General features: G+C 42.6%; 1 protein-coding gene across 1 annotated transcript in view; it reads left to right on the top strand.

The window, feature by feature from the left end:
* lamb4 (laminin, beta 4) overlaps positions 1–19,606 on the top strand; it is a 65,451-nt gene that overhangs the window by 43,735 nt on the left and 2,110 nt on the right. Inside the window, exons 23-33 of the mRNA XM_085358889.1 lie at positions 5,821–6,038; positions 6,279–6,375; positions 7,104–7,467; positions 10,036–10,187; positions 10,543–10,769; positions 11,565–11,762; positions 12,191–12,335; positions 14,535–14,742; positions 17,128–17,263; positions 17,351–17,518; positions 17,662–17,815. Of these exons, the coding sequence (XP_085215015.1) occupies positions 5,821–6,038; positions 6,279–6,375; positions 7,104–7,467; positions 10,036–10,187; positions 10,543–10,769; positions 11,565–11,762; positions 12,191–12,335; positions 14,535–14,742; positions 17,128–17,263; positions 17,351–17,518; positions 17,662–17,815 (2,067 nt within the window). The remainder of the gene's footprint in view (positions 1–5,820; positions 6,039–6,278; positions 6,376–7,103; positions 7,468–10,035; positions 10,188–10,542; positions 10,770–11,564; positions 11,763–12,190; positions 12,336–14,534; positions 14,743–17,127; positions 17,264–17,350; positions 17,519–17,661; positions 17,816–19,606) is intronic.

Raw genomic sequence — 19,606 nt, 5'->3', positions numbered from 1 at the left:
AGTACTTCAAAAACCAAAGAACTTATAATTGACTTTAGAAAGAAAAAGACAGAGTTTTCACCCCTAACTATAAAGGGAGACTGTGTGGAGACGGTGACGGACTTTCGTTTTTTGGGAGTCCACATGGAGGAGAACTTGTCCTGGAGTATAAATACCTCTGAGCTACTGAAGAAGGTCCAAAACAGAACTGTACTTCCTGAGAATTCTCAGGAAGAATAATATCACACAGAAACTGATGGTGTCCTTCTATAGCACTACCATTGAGAGTGTAACCCTGACTCGACCCAAAAGATAACTGGTTGCCCTCTCCCTATGGTGAAGGATTTACATTTCAATTCAATTCAGTGATGTGGGTCAGGGCTACCGGTTGCCAGTTGTTCAGTGATGAGATGGTGGAGGATTTGGGCACAGAATGATGGTGGCCATTTTGAAGCAGGCTGGGACTACAGACAGAGTCCAAACAGGCACAGTTTTGGTGAGCGGCCACGTGGCCAACAGCTGAGCCAAAACAGTTCTGCTGGGCGGCTGTGTGGCCAGCAGCTGAGGCGAATGAGCAGGTCCGGAGGCCGACCACGTGGAAGGCATTGGTGGCAGCTGAGCAGGTCCGGAGGCCGGCCACGCGGAAGGCAGTAGTGGCAGCTGAGTAGGTCCGGAGGCCGGCCACGTGGAAGGCAGTAGTGGCAGCTGAGCAGGTCTGGAGGCCGGCCACGTGGAAGGCAGTGGTGGCAGCTGAGCAGGTCTGGAAGCCGGCCACATGGAAGGCAGTGGCGGCAGCTGAGTAGGTCAGGAGGCCGGCCACGTGGAAGGCAGTAGTGGCAGCTGAGTAGGTCCGGAGGCCGGCCACGTGGAAGGCAGTAGTGGCAGCTGAGCAGGTCTGGAGGCCGGCCACGTGGAAGGCAGTGGTGGCAGCTGAGCAGGTCTGGAGGCCGGCCACGTGGAAGGCAGTGGCGGCAGCTGAGTAGGTCAGGAGGCCGGACACGTGGAAGGCAGTAGTGGCAGCTGAGCAGGTCCGGAGGCCGGCCACGTGGAAGGCAGTGGCGGCAGTTGAGCAGGTCCAGAGGCCGGCCACACCGGTGACAAGGTCCAGTCAGCGGCCTGGAAGGTGGTCGCTGATGCCAAATCCAACGTGTATGAGGAGGCTGCGGCGGAGCAGCAGCTGCAGACGACACCGTGGGAGCCGGCGGAGGAGCAGTTGCAGGCAATAGCGTGGGAGCCTCTGGCTGGAGGCAGGCAGGGCCAGCGGGTGCAGAAACCTGGGCTAGTAAATCTGGTGCTTGAGCCGGAAACAGATCAGCTAGCCTGACCAGGGATAGTGCTAGTGCGTGGAAGGCTGGATCAGGAGGTGGATGAAGTGGTAGACTGACAGGTGGAGAGGCTAGCTCTTCCGAGCCTCTAGGGAGGTCAGACTGGGTTCTAGCTGCCCTCAGCCTGGGCGCTGGGACAGGCACGGGAGGTGGTTGGACATCAGTCACACCCACCCGAGGAACATGAACAGGTGCAGGAGCGGACTGGGTCACAGCTGCCCTCAGCCTGGGCGCTGGCACAGGTGTGGGTGTTGGCTAACTGATAGAGGTGGAAATAATGACAGGGTGAGTGATACTGGCAGGTTTAGGTGCATGAATATTTTTAAGAGTGGCCTGGGCTGATGAAACCGGAACAGGCTGACAGGTAGGTGAAGAAGCCGGCTTAGATAAAACAGTCTTAGAATAAGCAGACCTAGGGTTTGCGTACCCAGGAATCGTGACAACAGATTTATCCAATATTATTCTGGCCCTTCTGCCACCACTATTCACAGTCTTTAACTGAACAGTCTTTGGGGGTGTTGAAGTGTTGTTATTGTCTTAAATAAATACCAGCTCAGAGGGAGCAGAGCAGAAAACAACTTCCCAATCCACATCCTCATCCAGGAGGGAAACTCACCATGAATCAGAGATAAGTCTATTATTTGTTTTAAGTGAGGAAACGGATGACGAGTGTGGAAAACAGTCACTGGAACTCACCACCGGGAGTTCCTCAAAATAGTCCATTTTATGGTGGCGTTTGCGCCGCTTTCTCCGGGAAGAGGAAGCGGGCAGGGTAAACAGCTGAGCCTCTGGCACGGGAGCCTCCATTGAGCGGAGGTGGGAGACGGAGCCGCTGTGCCGTGGCGAGGCGGAGAGTCTGGTGAGTGAAGCAGCCGACTTGCCCGTCGGCTGCCTCCCTCGAGGAGCAGAGCAGTGAGGGAGTGAGCAGCTGAAGCTTGGCCAGTGACACCCACTCTCCGCGGTGAATGCTTCGATGCAGGAGAGGCAGCAGGCGGAAGAACACGGCGTCCCCGAGGCCTGCCCAGAGCCAGACGAGTCCCTGCAAAGACGTGCTCTCTCTCCACGAAGAGCCGCTGTTTTCCCCTAATCTCCTCCGTCCAGTGAAGGAGCGCTGCCTCCTGCCGCTCGAAAAGTTCAGAGTCCGCTGGGTCCACAAGGCGGGGTCGTGTCATTCTGTCAGTGGTTGCAGTGTGGGTGACGAAAGGAGGACCCAAACGCTGGACTCACAGGTAGGTGAGAACATCTTATACATACATACAGTTTACAAGACACTGCAGAGGGTCGTGAAAACTGCCCAGCGCATCGCCGGAGCACCACTTCCTGCCATAAAAGACATCTACAGGAAGCGGTGTCTGAAAAGGGCTAGGAAAATCATCAAAGACCCCAGTCACCCATCACATGGACTCTTCACCCTCCTGCCCTCTGGGAGGCGCCACAGGAGCCTCCGGACTAAGACCACCAGGTACCGGAACAGCTTCTTCCCCACAGCTGTCAGACTCCTGAACTCTGCCTCCTGACATCTGACCCACGTTAAACTCATGGACTGAACATACACACACCCACAATGGACAACTGTACCCTCAAACACACAATAATAACATGGACTGAACCACCACTCACAACCACTAGCACTTTATATAGCCTCTGTAGAAACTATCTACACCCTCACTTATCTTAACTGCACTACTGTATAGCTCTGTGTAAATAATCATTCTGTACATTCGATAATCTTTAATCCTACAACTGTTTACAACTTGCATAGTTCCCATTTCTGTATAGCTGTATATCCCAGATTCTGTAAAGTTATTTATTTCATATTCTGTATAGTTTTTCATATTTATATCCTTTTCATAGCCTGTACATAGCTTGTACTCACTACAGCCTGTACATACTTATAGTTATAGAATATTCACAACATACTTCATACCGTGTACATTATAACATACCATAATAGACCCATTTCTGTAATATACTTACATATCTATACTATTGCTAATATATATTGTAATATATCTATATCACTAACTACAACAAGTGAAGTCTTAATTTAGGTTTTTTGTTATTCCAAATAAATATATCAAAGATACTGTTTAACTTATCAAAGAATTCTTTTGGAAAAGGCAGAGGAAGTGACTGGAACAGATATAAACATTTTGGTAATATGTTCATTTTTATAATGTTTCTATGGCCATTCACTGATATGGCCATTGTCATTCATTTATTTAGAGATTCCTCCACTTCACTAATCAAGGGTCATAGTTTGTTGCTACAATGGTGTCAATGTCTGGGGTGATTTTAACTCCAAGATACACAAATCCTTTTTGCATTAATAAGCGAGGTTTGTATAATAGGATTTAGCCTTTCATCCTTGTTCAGAAATAGGATGGAGGATTTTGAATCATTATAGCCAGAAATAACTCCATTAGTTGCATTAATTTTGGTATACTAATGGAGAGCCTAGTCAAAAAAATCTATCAGGTCATCAGCATAAAGGGCCAATCTATGCTCTTGATCTCCTAACTGGAAAACAAATATGTCAGTTCTCATTCTAACATCATCGCCAGCTAAGAAAAATAGCATTGGAGATAACGGGCACCCCTGGCGTGTGGAACGCTCCAATGTGATAGGGTTAGAAACTTGTTATCTGTTAAAACATTAGCTTTGGGATTTGTATACAAACGTTTAACCCATTTGAGAAAAGTGTTTCCAAATCTATATTTTGGAAGAACATTAAATAAATATGACTCCTGTATTCTGTCAAAGGCCTGACGAGCATCAAGTGATAATAATGCTGTATCTTTAGCATCAAATTTCTCATGAATTATAATCAAAATCCTTCTTATGTTGTGAAACCCTTGACGTTTTAGTACAAAGCCATTTTGATCATCATGAACTAAATGTGCGATACAGGAGTCTAATCGTCTTGCTAAAACTTTACAAAGTATTTTAGTGTCAACCACCATTAGTCTAAATGATGAACTCTCTGCAGGGGCTTACCAGGTTTCAGTAGCAAAGTAATCATTACCTGTTCCAGAGTAGGTGGGAGAGTTTCATTTACGCTTCTTCAGGGTAAAAAGAGGAAATGTTAATTTTTCTTGGAAATTTTTACAAAATTCGACCGGAAAGCCATCTGGCCCAGGTGCCTTACCACTGTTAATGCTTTGATAGCCTGTGATATCTCTTCAATAGACGTCCGTCTAACTCCTGCTTTGTGTTTTCCATTAGTGTCTGGAACTGATTTTGATCTAAGAATACGTCCTGTTCTTCTGAGGCATAAGCACATTCTGATTTATACAAATTTTCATACAATTCTCTAAAGCTGTCATTAATTTCCAATGGATCTACTGTTACATACCCTGAAGAGGTCTTTATACTATTAATTGCTCCTTCACTCTGCATTTTCTTAATTCTCCATGCCAAAAGTCTACCTGCTTTCTCTCCTTGGTCATAATAAGATTGCTTCAGCCACATTAGACTTTTTGCTGCAGGGATTATTGTATTGTTTTAGGGTCTACCTTACAATGTAAACGCCTTGAGGCGACTGTTGTTGTGAATTGGCGCTATATAAATAAAATTGAATTGAATTGAAATATGGAGACCAGCACAAAGAGACTTCAAAGCAGTCGTCATGGTGATCCCACTGTAGAAGCATGAACAGGTAGAGGCTGCAGCCTGATTGCAGCAAGTTTTTTACTTGTTGTTCAGGCTCTGGCTGCTGGGCTGAGGTCTGCATTTACTCAGCTTTAGCATCACTCTGGGTTCTTGGCTAGCTTAGCATTAGCATGCCATCTGTGAAGGTGCTTGCAAAGAGCTGAAGTTGTGTTAGCAGAATAATGCAGCTGTTTCTGTTCTGGAGCAGTCTCCACTTTACCATAAAATATCCATATTCATGCTGTAGGCTGTGCCACTATTTTCCTTCTCCTGCACACAAACTGAAATTAGCTGATTGTCCAAGTGCAAGCAGAACCGATAAGTGTGATCGATAGGCAAAGCATTTTTCCCCTTTTTCTTAAGGACATGACTTCATGATATCAGGTACTGTTTATCTGCTGTAGATATCGTTTTAGGCCTCACACTTCTTCTTTAGGCCTTCACTTTTCCATTGTCCTCAGTTTTTTTTTTTACAAAGGCACGTTGCTCACAATGCCAAAATGTGCAAACTTTTCAGCTAACAGGTCTGCGAGAATAAACTTGCTGGTGCAAAAGTACTATTTCATGCTGTCAAAATGTGTTGTTTTTTTCAATTAAAGCTGTGAAAATGCTAAGGAATGTGTTATGTATTTTTATGACAGGCTGCTAGTAGCAAAGTATCTAAAGATCCTGTTTAAAACCTGATTCTTACTATAACCATTTTAAAGTTAAACTGCAGTTTTGAAAGAGGGATGAATGCTTCCATCATCAATAATCTTCTTGCATAAATTTTCTTCTTTATTGCTCCATCTATACTGTATACCCTGTATTTCTTTTCTATATTTCACAATGGTCTGACAAACACTAAAATAAAAGTATTTTCCAGAATGCTCCTGTGATCGACGGGGGACTCAGGAGACTCGGTGTCCTCTGGGGAGACCCTGTTTCTGTGATCCCAGGACAGGACAGTGTCCCTGTAGGACAGGTGTGATAGGTAAACTCTGTGATGAATGTGAGGACAGATACTGGAATCTGAACATAGCCTCGGGATGTCAGCCCTGCAGCTGTGACCTCATCAAATCTATCTCCAACATCTGTGACAAGGCAAGAGCTCCACAGCCACAGACAGTGTCGGCGTGTGACCACAGGGTTCAGTTTTCATTTATCATTTAGGGTGTGAGACTGTCACTCTGCTACTCCTCTCACCTCAGAAAAACAGCCTTGTGTGTTTGTGTGTCCATTTCAAGGTTGTTTTTATTTCAAATAAAAAACAAAATTATAAATAATCACCTGCAGTAGATGCTGATGGTTAAACTTTGAATGAATGTGCTGTGACATATTCAGGTAACTGGACATTGTCCATGCCATCCTGAGTTTGGAGGAAGGCACTGTGATGAATGCAGAGAAAATCATTTTAGGAATCCAGACCTGCAGTGTATCTGTGAGTAATATTTCAATGTTTCCTTTAAGTGGACAATTCTTCTTTTCTTTTCTGACATATGTCTCCAGTGGTGTTTATTCATATAAATCGTTCCAAAGTTTCAAATATTGAGGGCAGTGAACCAAAAACCAAAAAAAGGGTGCAGACTGTTCTGAAGACTCATTTTATCACACTTTTTATACTCTTTGATCTGCTTGATGTCGCAGGATGGGGATATTCTTATATGGTCACTGAAAGAGCTGCACTCAAAGCACAACATCCACATCTACCACTTCTGTCTTATTTGGAAACTTTGCACTGTTCCAGGAAGAACGCAGGTCAAAGACAGGGTGTGGAAGAGAACCAGACATTAATATTAACTAATAATTAAATGCAGACAGGTGTGTAAATACATTGGTGCATCCTGAGAATCCCCCAGCAGCCTAGACAACTGATCCAACCCTATCTATATGCTTTAGAACAAAGGAAAGTTTGAAGCCTAATCTTAAAAGTAGAGATAGTGTCTGTCTCCTGAATCCAAACTGGAAGCTGGTTCCACAGAAGAGGGGCCTGAAAACTGAAGGCTCCGCCTCCCATTCTACTTTTAAGGCATAGACACACTGATTTATTGAGTTTACAGTTTATTGGGGGAAAGTGTATTCTAAGTAGCAGCAGCGCAGGTCCACTTTAACCTTTTCTAAATCCCCCTTGTTTTCATGCGAAGATACCATGTTTTATCTTGTTTTCAGCTTGTGACTGCAATCTGGAGGGAACCAAACAACCATCATGTGACCCTGAGACTGGCAAGTGCATCTGTCGGGCGGGTGTAAGCGGTATATTCTGTGATGAGTGCACGCCCGGCTTCAATACATTATTCCCAGCCTGTGAACCGTGCCATCCCTGCAACGCACTCTGGACTCAAATTGTCACTGATGTCCAGCGAGCTGCCCAGAAAATGAGGACCCTTATCCCTCATAACAATGTACAGCCCACAGATAACCAGCACCTGCAGGAGATGATTAACATGCACTCTATGCTGGACAGCCTGGCCAACCTGAGAGTAATCTCCCCACCAAGCGTGGAGAAACTGGAGAAAATGTCTTTGAAGGTTAGGTAAGGCATGAGAGGATGAACTTAAAAGGAACTCCACTAATGCTAAATGTAAAAATATACAGTATACTGGAAAACTCTTGAGTCATCCCTCATTTCTTTATATTTTGCTTCCAAGGAGCCAGACTTTCCCGTAATTTTGTAAAGTGTTTTTGAGCATAGTTTCTGAAGGTCTTTCAAAGTTTTTCTTTGGACATAGGCTGCTTTTTTACTCATTTTCAGTCCAGTTCTTGTAACTTACCAGATTCAGAGGAAGGAAATTTGATATGTATCTGAAGTGCCAGGCCTAAAAAATTTGAACATTTCAGATGAACAGTGTCTAAAACATCATGTCCTTAAGAAATGCCAAAAAATTTATTAAACTAAAATCTGACGGACTGACAAATTTAAAGGAGGTGGTCAGAATTAAGATCTTTGATAAAACTGATGAATGCAGAAAAGTACCACCAGCTTTGATCCACCATACAAAACCATGTAATACCAAAACACATAACAGAATACTGTTAGACATGGAGTTGCTTCCCCATAGCCTGCACATCAACAATATTTAAGCAGTGTGGGATCATCATCCAAAGAAGCACTTTGGATGTCCTTCAAGAAGCGTGGAGAACTCTTTCTGTGGACTAAAACAAATTACAGAAAGCTACCTCAGAGAGCTCAATCTGTGCTGAAGAATGAAGGTGATCATACCAAATACCAGAGGTTGGATCAAGTCATTGTTTTGCAAGTCTCAAGTAAGTCTCAAGTCTTTATCCTCAAGTCTCAAATCAAGTCTCAAGTAATGTCAGGCAAGTCAGAGTCGAGTCTCAAGTCACTGGTGTAAAAGTCCGAGTAAAGTCACAAGTCTGAAATTTTGAATTTCAAGTCCTTTCGAGTCTTTAAAAAAACCCGAAAAAAGCATGTTGCCATTATATGCTAAATGTAAATATTAGACCATGTAATTTTTAAATCTGTGTTTTTCTCAACACATGACAAAATAGTGAACTTGGAAAATATACACAAATTGTGAAATTACACCTCTTTAAAATGCAGCTCAATTAAACTTAGCTCCAAGAATAATTTTCACCGACAGTTCTGAGATAAGCTGCATGTTATTCTTGGATGCGCTTGTAGGACCGGCTTTAAAATCGCATGACAAAAATATCATACACATTAAAAAAAACTGCATCACCAACGTAGCCTGGACAACATTTGCCAGTTAGATGAAGTCAGCTATCTCATCGTAGCATATTTATATGCATATTTATAATCATACGGTTCTTGGAGTGAGTGCATACACTCATGAAGTTTAGTAACTTCAGGTCATGCAACAAGCCCAGGTACAGTTTACCGACGGATGGGTACAGGACCTTGAAATGCACCGAACGAAGGACCATCGTACGTATCATAAGTTTACCAGTCTCACAAATCGTCTTCATAAATACACATTCGTTAACAGTTTATTAATATAACCTTTGAGCTCAACGGTAATTAATTAGTAGTGGAAATAATTTCTGGTTCATTACAGAAATGTAGCAGTGACAATAATATTGTATGCTGTAATCGCACTGGGCAATTAGTGATACAAAACAACTGTTTTATCCTGTGAATAAAAGTATATGTTTTTGTCAATGTACCATAATAACAGAAGCGAAACGCAATATTGTGTCAGGACAATTCACTATTTATGCACAATAAACAAAGGAGCATAGCGCGACAATTTCTGTTCAGCGCCAGACTTGCTTGTAACCTATATCACCAATTATGTTAAGAAAAATGACGCATTAACTACAACAGCAGACTGACCTTTGTGGAAATGCTTGGAGCAGACTAACATGTGAGCTGGAGTGTTCTGGGATGTTAAATTTGGTCTTTGAATGGCTGCAATCCAGGCCATCCGTCGCCTCTTTGTTACTTTGGAAACATGGGTCGAACAATTTCTCTTCAACGACGTAATCCGATAACAACCGATCTCTTTACCCATCGGCTTCCCGTGGCTGTCATGCGACCGGCTATTGCAGTTAATAATACAACAGCTTCTTGCCATTTTTGTGTTTCTTTTTATCGCTGTGTGACTGATTTCAATTGAAAGCCTGCATGCGCTAGTACCGCTTGCCACGAGTTCCCAGAATCCTTTGCGGTTTTACCCCTGAATGACGTCACATTTTCAATCTCTATATAATATGCATGTTAAATTTTATATTTGGGGTGAAATATCAAGTCTTCTCAAGTAAACCAGTTCAAGTCCAATTCAAGTCCCAGGTCATTGGTGTAAAAGTCCAAGTCAAGTCACAAGTCTTAGAACATTTTTTCAAGTCAAGTCTAAAGTCATAAAATTAATGACTCGAGTCTGAGTCGAGTCCACACCTCTGCCAAATACTGACGTTCAAGTTTGTTAGAATTGTGCAGTCTGTTTTTATCTATTTCAATTTATGGCTGCATGTTTCAATAAATAGTCACATATTTGCCTTTAACTTAGCAAAATATTAAGAAATGAGGTTGACTCAAGACTTTTTCACAATACTGTACAATCAAAGAGCACTCAGGAAGATTTAGCTTATGCTGAATAATCAGAGTGTATTCATCTCACAGGAAGGTGAAAGATGCCATCGACACAAATGTGATCCTGATTGACATGTCTCCCCTCTTCAACACTGAAATTGACGACATTCATCTAGAAATCATGAACCTTAAGAAGAAACTCACCAGTGTGCCAACTGATAACGTAAATGACCAACAGAAAGGTACATTCCTTTTTTTATATGTTTTGTTTTTAAAATCACATCACATCACATCAGAGGATTTTAAACATCTTCAGATAAACTACACAAGATCCTTTTCTGAGTTTTTGAAGACTCCACATTTAAATTAAAGATCAGGACATGCACGGTCTTAATGTGAAGCTAAATACCTAAAAATGTTCACTTATCTCTAACAGAAAGTGAAGAAACATAAATATTCTCAGAAACTGCTTTCATGGTTCAGTTAAAAACAGAGCAGATCTATTTGTCAGGCAATGAATTCATCTTTTTAAACATAAACCTTTGTTTTCATCACAGAGCAGACTTCATGTTTCATGATTTCACTTTCTCTGCTTAGCACGTGTCTCATCTGAACCTGTTGTAGAGCTGTTGGATGAGATCCAGACGCTTTACAGATTCTTCATGTTGGAGGATGAGAGGGTGGGAAATGTCAGCAAAGCTGTAGAGGACTCCATGGACACCAGACAGGAAGTCAAACACAAACTGAGCATGTGCAATACAGGAGACCTTGCACTGCTGAAGAAGAAGGTCACAGAGCTGAGTGTGGTTCAGCTCAAACAGAAGGTGACTATCTTTACCAAAAGATAGAGATAAAGATATCTTTATCTTTACCAAAGAGGTTTGAGTTTGAACCTGTGGTGCGGTCACTGACTGGGAGCAACTCAGCTCCTATAAAACTGGAGGGTATGGTGATCAATAATTTTTTAGCCAATGATTTAAACGCAATTCAATTCAGGTTTATTTACATAGCACCAAACCTTAAAGCTGTTGTCTCAAGGTGCTTAAATCACAATCACAGTTCAGCAGATCAGAGTTGATGCCAAACTCAGCAGACATGTTTAGTTTACAGCACTCTCCATTAGAAAACCCGAACACTTAGACAAAATGTCGAGCGTCTCCTTGCTTTGAGCAAACCACACCTGTTTTAGCCAGTACCGTTAGGTCACACAGGTACACCTGAAAACCACTGGCACATTTCCTACAAAGAACAAACCTATGAATTTCGTTTGACCCAATGATGTTAGGCAAGACATCACCAACACCAAACCTACCTTTCATTAAGTCAAGATAAGATGATGTAAACATGGAAATTGTTCTTTGTTGGAAAATGACCAATCTAGAACAACCAGATGCAGTTTGTCAACAAACAAACAAACCAAAAACCCTACAATGTAAACATTGAACTGTAAGGTCATATGACTAATATATCACATGAGTAGCTGCAGGATTAAATGAATAGCTGATTGTCCTGTTGTCTCAATGCTGCTGTGAAAATCATTGATTCCATATAATCAAATCAACAATGACCGCTGGGTAAATGTGAATACTGTTTAAGCAATTTGTTGTGATGCGATAAAGGTCTGTGGCGATCCAGGTTTGGAGGACTGTTCAGGGTGTACTGGAGCTCTTTGTGGGCGTGATCTGGGGAAGAGGAAGTGCGGAAGTCCAAACTGTAAAGGAGCTGTTCATGTCAGTGAGGATGCTTCTAAGACTGCAGAGAAGCTGAAAGACCAGCTCATGAATTTGCCTTCCAGACTGCAGGACACCAAGAACAAGGCAGGTCTATACTGGAAACACTGGTGAATGCTCTACTCTCTATGGGAGTGGGTGAGGGTTAAACACAGGTTAAACCTGCAGGCCTCTTACCAAGCACCACGTTGGTTTGGAAGTGTGTTGGTGGTGTGTTGTGGTGTCATTTGACGAGACCAGTGAGTTTTGCATCTACATTTCTTTGATATTTGTGTGTGATCGACAGAACAGTAGAGCTCTTCCTGTTTTACTTTTTTGGATGAACAAACAGAAATGTTTTTTTCAATTTGATGACTCAAATCACACTTTCTTTTCTTCCTCACAAAGATGTTTTTAATTTTGCAGATGCTAGTGTTGTAGCATTATAAACTTACGTGTAGACCAATTACCATAGTGTAATATTTCACATCCCTCTCCACAAACTAAATCTTTTAAAAGGTGATTTCTTTTGTCAGATCAATAATGCCAATGAGATGACTTGGGATGCCAAAAACTGGGCCAGAGATCTGCAGGACCAGATCAACAACAATACAAACTCGTGTGAGAGAGAGAAAAACAAAATCAGAGAGCTTATTCAGCAAGTCAAAGACTACCTGATGGGTCAGTGCTCACTCCACATTCATTAACTTATTGTTTAAAGTTGTAGAGCAATCATGTACAGTGTGTTCTTTCTCAGCCTGCAATGATCATCAGATCATCTCACTTTCCTCAGTGAGACATAGATCATCATCAAATCAACAGATTTAAGAGACAGTAATTCAGATCATTTATAAGCCACATAAAAGGACAGATGTGGAGGTCCTGTACAGCCAGAATAGAATAGAATAACCCTTTATTGTTGTTGTACTTGTACAACAAAATTGTGGGTGCTGCACACCAACTGTCCCAGAATAAAATATAAATAGTAGACAAATAGAACTAAATGATAAGTCTCAGTGTAGGTCCTCAGTCAGGTCACGGAAGCCTAAGGAGTTTGGAAAGAAAACAACTGGACATCTTTAAGTTTGTGAACATATTTCATCCAAGAGGCTTCACCAGGTCTAAAATTAATTGATGGATCATCCCATGTATTTAAACTGTAGTGGGGGTTGTTCATTAAGAGGGTCATGGGTAGATTCACCTGATCCAGCCCTAACTATATGTGTAAACATACACGGCAGACCCAGTGGCATTTTAATACTTTTTATTAATGCTTTGACGGATGCTGTCCACAATACTCACAGAGCTGCAGCTCTACTGCTGCCCGCTCAACATTATCACAACAACAACGCCAACCACAGGACCCAGTACAATATTCAATTCGTGATTGCGGATGCCGTGCAGGTGCGCCCACCTCCTCTGCACGGCACCGCAATCACGGGTGTGCCATGGGCTCCCCAGTTTCACCCATTGTGGCCAATTTGTACATGGAAGAAGTGGCAAAGAGGGCTTTGCTATCCTACCCTGGAACACCATCAAGCCGTTGGTTCAGATTTGTGGATGACACCTGGGTGAAAATCAAATCTCAGGACATACCACATTTTACGGATTACAATAACTCGGTGGACCGACACATCAAATTCACCAGGGAGGATATGAAATAATTGCAGGTTAGCCTTCTTAGACTGTGAGATTTCCATCAGTAATGGGGGACATCTAAAAGCTGACGTGCACCGTAAACCTACACATATGGATAAGTATTTAGTCTGGTCAGAGGGCCCGGTGGCGCCAGTGTCCGGCAGCCTCGCCTCTGTCGGTGCGCCCCAGGGTGGCTGTGGCTACAATGTAGCTGCCATCACCAGTGTGTGAATGTGTGTGTGAATGGGTGGATGACTGGATATGTAAAGCGCTTTGGAGTCCTTAGGAACTAGTAAAGCGCTATACAAATACAGGCCATTTAAGGCTTGACTCTCATCATCCACTGGAGCACAAACTGGGTGTTATTAGGACGCTACAGCACAGAGCTAACACCATCCCCACTGACACAGTGGCCAGGGAAGCAGACGAACATCACATGAAGAAGGCCCTGAGTAAATGTGGTTATCCCAGCTGGACTTTTGTCAAACCTGGGAAGGCACCTAAACAAAGCTCCAGCCGATCCAGGAGAGAAGGACAACTGCTGTCTAAGTGAAAACCTGTAGTAGTGATCCCGTAGGTGACAGGAGTATCGGAGCAGCTGAGACGCATTTTTTCTAAACACTGCGTCTCTTTGGCTTTTAAAAATTGGTCCACCCCAAAGATCGGGTCCCCCGACACAAACAGAGTAACATAGTGTACGCTGTTAAGTGCCAGGAGGATTGCCAGGATTTATACATCGGGGAAACCAAACAACCTTTGGCGAAGCGGATGGCAAAACACAGAAGAGCTACCTCGTCAGGCCAGGACTCTGCAGTCTATTTACACCTACAGGCCAGTGGACACTCTTTCAAGGATGAAGATGTACACATCCTGGACAGGGAGGAACGCTGGTTTGAGGGCGGAGTCAAGGAGGCCATTTACGTGAAAAGGGAAAGACCATCTCTGAATTGAGGAGGGGCCTAAGGGTACATCTGTCGCCATCTTACAATGCTGTGATTGCAGCCATTCCCCAACTCTCTGTGAATGGTGTAAATTAGGCTTTATACATGTAGTGTTTCATGTCCACTTTGAGGCAGTACCCACCAGATGGTAGCAAAGTACAGGATGGATCCTTTGAAGTCAGAGAGAGAGAGCGTGGCTTTACAGAGAACGTTGGTGCTGTTGTGATGCTGCTGTATGTGAGTATGTAATGTTTCTCTGCAGGAAACCTTTTCATTGCTCTTCACATTTCCTCCCTGACAGATGACATGGTTCCTCCAAAGGACACTGAGAAAATGGCACAAGCAGTTTTGAGAATCGAGCTCCCACAGTCACCTGCTAACATCCAGTCCATGATCAGCAACGTCAATAATTTGCTGAAAAATGCCACCAGATTCCTGGAGGACTTAAAGAACCTGGACAAGCAAGCCAAGGCAGCCATGGACCTGCAGCAGGAAGCTTTGGAACTCAAGTCAGTGCTGAGAGCATAAAAATGACATAAAAGCTTAATTCAAACCAAAAACTTTAAACTAGAAACTAGAAATGAAATGCAACCTTTAGCCTAAAACAGAGGTGGGGGTGCTCCAGGCCTCAATGGCCAGTGTCCTGCAGGTTTTAGAAATGTCAGCTGATTTAAATGGCTAAATGACCTCTGATAGCTTTAACTAGGCACAAACCTATTGCTGCAACAACCGAGACAATCCACTACAATGGCAAAAACAACACACCAGACACCAGAGCTATTTGTGTGATCTCGTGCATGAGGGAGGTGACCGGGACGAGCGCTGTTCCTGCCGCTCAAACGCCAGTCACTATATGTCAGCCCCTCTGTAGTCTGCTCTTTATTGTGGTTACATGAAAATGCATAGTCTCATTAACATATAACATATCAACCAGGCATGCGGTCCGCCTAAACAAAGGGCTCTTATACTCAAACAGATAAAGTAGGTGTCCTCCTATACTATATATCAGAAAGAGAAGGTAAGACCTCTATCATGACCTTAGGACGTGTGGTATGCCAGAGCATTCTGGAACGCACATAGAGTCTTTGCAGACTACTGAGGATCAGGCATTATATCATTATGCAATCGATTATATACCTCTCAGCATATATGATTATATGTTTCTAAGAGCTAACAACCTCCTCAACATGTCTTGAAGTTCTCCAGAGGCCTGGTAATAAACTAATCATGTGATTCAGGTGTGCTGACCCCGGGTGCTATCTAAAACCTCCAGGACACCAGCCCTTGAGGCCTGGAGTTGCCCACCCCTGCCCTAAAACCACCATCAGCTGCAGTCCCGCTGACATCCAGCAGAGGCTCCAGCAGGGAGTCATCCCCATGTTTTTTTTTTTTTTTTTTTTTTTTTTTTTTTCCACCCCCATGGATGGGTATCGTTTAGGTTTTATCCGATACCGGTGCCAAACCAGTACTTTTGAAACGGTGCCGGTGCTTAAACGGTGCTCGAACCGGTGCTTAAAGAATGGAGAACACAAACTTTGTCCAAAAATCTCTTATGTTATTATTTTTAGCAGTCTCTTTTTTTCTGCAAAATGATTACCAGGTTAGCCTTTTTTGCAGCTATAGGGCATATATGGTATCACTCTATCAAACAAGAAGACAGCCGCATGTAACTATGACGGTGTTTGCTAGTTCACCTTACGTGCATTAATGTAATAACGTGGTTAGCCTACTCAACGTAAATTACACACGAACAACATTAAGCTACTCACGCAGAGAAGAACGGCTGCTGCTGCCATCATCATCCTCATCATTTCTGCTACACTGGCAGGGCTAGGGGGCAGGACTCTCCTCTTCAGGTGCTTGGGGGATGTTGCTAACTCCGGGTCAGATAACAGGCAACCCACCCACAGTAGTTGTGCTCGGTGTGAGGTCTCACAGCAAGCTATCAAATACGGTGCATTTCTCAGCTTTTAAAAAAATGCTATACGTCGCCAGGTGTTTCATCAGATTTGAGGTGTTACCTCCTTTGCACAGTATCACAGTATCACCTTAAAGCACTTGTTGCAGACTGTTGAGTTTGCATCTTTTGCTGTGAAGTACAGCCAGACTTTTGACTGCTTCGCCTTGGGCATTTTTAATCTGTAGCTCTGCAATAAAAGACTGTAAGTACCTGGACCCGCCTACTATCCTCGGAAAGGTAAAATGATTGGCTAGAATCCAAAGTGTATGACATCTCAAGAAAAAAAAAAGCACCGAAACCAAGCACCGAAATGTGCGCTGCTTTTCGGCCTGGTTACTACCGTTTATGTCAGTGCCATAATGGCACCGGATACTGGTACCCATCCCTAGTTAAGACTTTACCACAGATACGTCCATGTTTACTCTTTTGATTTTAGATCATTTGCTCTGTCTCATTTGTGTTTCCCCCATTTTTGTCATCAATGAAAGACTCTATAACATTTCAAAATGGAAAAGGTAAGGACACAACTTCTCACTACAACGCTGTCCAACAGGAGCTTCATGATGTCATGAACAATATAATACCGTGACTGTGAAGATGACCTCAGACAGTATCAGAGGCCATTTTTCATTTTTAGTCTTTCAGACGAACACTGAGGAGTTTTGGACACATCCACAGCTGATCTGTGACTGCATGAAACATTATTTTTCTTCATATGTTTTAGATGTTTTTCTCAGGCATAGTGAGATGCTTTCAGTGCTGAACTGGTCCTTCGGATGTTCGGCAGCAGGAGCAGAATCAGCTTTCTGAGTCTGAGTGTCACTGCTCTCTGATGTTTTTACTTCCTGTCCTTCTGATTAGTGATTTATAGGTGGAACACATATTTGTCCTCTTCGTGTTCTGAACCTTAATCGTCTTTGTTTATTGTATTTAGGGAGCAGATGGAGAACACTGATGTGAAGAAGATCATTCAGGATATTTATGAAGCAGACAAAGCTCAGGCCAAAGCTAACAACCTCTTAGAGAGAGCGAGCAGAAACAAAGATGAGACCAAAGACAGGATCCAAGATGTAAAACATCCAAAATATTTCACATATGACCTCTGAGACGTTTGTTCAGCCTGATGCTGATGTGCTCGTGTTTGTTTTCTGTTTCAGGCTGAAGACACACTGGACAACATCGAGGCGAGGCTCATGATTCAGACCAAAGACCTGCAGAAAGAGATTGAAGCTATGAAGGACAAAACTGAAGAGAACAGAGAGACAGCGAGAGAAGCCAGAGAGGTGGCAGAGAGTGCTTTAAACATGACCACTGATGCAGAGACGGTAAAAACACCAACAGACACATTTATATGTGTTTGAGGCTTTAAGATAAGAAAAATCTATGTAAAACTTTGCACACAACTTTGAGTCTCTGTTTTTAGTTTCAAGTCTCAGATGAAAATCAGAACACTGTTTCTGCCCAACAGGAGCTCAGTGATGTCACTAAGCAGTTTGAGGTTTTAAAGCAAAATCAACAGAATCAGGAGGTCAAGGGTCAAGCTGCTGGTCGACTGAAGAACATCATGATGGAAGCTGAGGACATGAAGAGACAAGTGGAGGACAAACTCCAGCAGATACAAGGTCAGAGCGCTGACCTGCTGGTGTGTTTGAGGCGTGATAGGTGTGACCTTCAGATAAACTCTGAGGCACTGAAATGTCATTTCTGTCGTCACTGGACAAAGTAAAATCCCTGTCCCCATCACAGCTTTGCTTCTGTGTTTAACTATTGTATGTTTCCGGTCATGTATCTCCACTCCCACTTCTATATATAGATGCATAAATACAATAATGTTTATTTCGTAAATATAACTGAAATAACAAGAAAAAAGAAAAACCTTAACATCAAGTTTCGTGATTATCTCTATGTCTACACAATGTGTATGCTAGAAAATGAGTAGGATAAAGTTTGCACCTTTTCTGTACCTACCCCCTCATTTCAAATTCCAGTATTTACAAATCAGTATTCAGACTTCGATATTATATAATCCATACATGTTTAACTGTATACAAGTCTACTCATATACAACACACACATAATTTAAGCTAATTTAACCAAAACAACAAACTACAATTTTACATAAACTAAGCACCCGATGGTTAACACCCACTAAATCTCAAACTAAATCAAGTGGCTTTATTGTCATTCCAACTTTGTGCTGTGGTACAGTACACAGTGAAACGAATTCCTCCATATGGTGCTACATATAACAGACAATAAGCGCAAGACTACATAAGGTGCAATGTGCAAAAATTATTAAGAGTAATGCTAATAATAATAATGATACATTTTATTTCTAGGTGCCTTTAAGGCCCTCTAGGTCACCTTACAATAGTACAATAACAGTAACAACAATACAACATATTAAAATATAGTAAAACTAAATAAAAACACAAGTTAAATGAGAAAAAAAACAAGCATGAAAGTATAAAAGCTAAGAATGGTAAAAATGCACTAAGACAGAGTCATAATGAAGGGAATGCAGTTCTGAATAGATGGTTTTAAAATACAATTTAAAAGTGAAGAAACAGTTTGTGGTCTGGAGATCTGGTGGAAGTACATCCATAGTCTACCAAAGGCTCTGAGTCCCATCAGGCGGGCAAGGTGGAACAGACAGAAGGGAAGCTGAAAAAGAGCCGAGTGTACGAGGGGGTGAGTATAGGGCTTTGGAACTGATGTAACGGCACAATGTATTGTGGGTGCACGGCGCCACATTTGAAGGGCACGTATCAAAACAAACTGTGTTGGAAGGACGATTGCTACCAACCATGCTTTAAAAACAGCTCAAGAGAAAAAGGACGGTATAGAGACAGGTTGCGTCTGGATGCAAAGAGATTGCTCCAAAGCCCTATTGAAGGACAAGATCAGATAAATATGGAGGAGCGAGGTTATGAAGCACTTTGAAAGTATGAAGCAGGATCTTGAAATTGGCACAGAGGTGAACTGGAAACCAATGGAGCTGTTTAAAAACAGCTGTTATATGTTCAGTGCATCTATTTCTGGATACAATACGAGCAGCTGTAATTTTGAACTAAGTGCAATTCATGGAGGGATTTATGAGGTAGACCACAGAGAAGAGAATTACAGTAATCTAAAAGAGATGTGACAAGAGCATTGACAAATATGGCGGTACTGTTTGGAGTGAGTGAGGGACGAAGGCGGTTAATAATATGAAGATGAAAATAGGAAGACAGTGATATTATTTAAATGTAAAAAATTGAAAAAAAAAACAAAGACAGTGCAACACCAGACAGAAGGATACAGGCACAAGACAGTGCAGACACAACGGTGTTAAAGAAACATGCAAAAGACTATGGTTTCTCGTTTGGCTCTTGGCGAAGGCGGTCGCACTTTTCTCCTCTCCTCTCTCTCTT

This window comes from Diplotaxodon limnothrissa, linkage group LG7, assembly GCF_057381915.1.
Source record: "Diplotaxodon limnothrissa isolate DT_005_m linkage group LG7, D_limnothrissa_male_GT1.1, whole genome shotgun sequence".
NCBI classification, from domain to species: Eukaryota; Metazoa; Chordata; class Actinopteri; order Cichliformes; family Cichlidae; genus Diplotaxodon; species Diplotaxodon limnothrissa.
The sequence above is the reverse complement of the archived record's forward strand: the minus strand, read 5'-3'. Positions and strand labels throughout refer to the sequence as shown.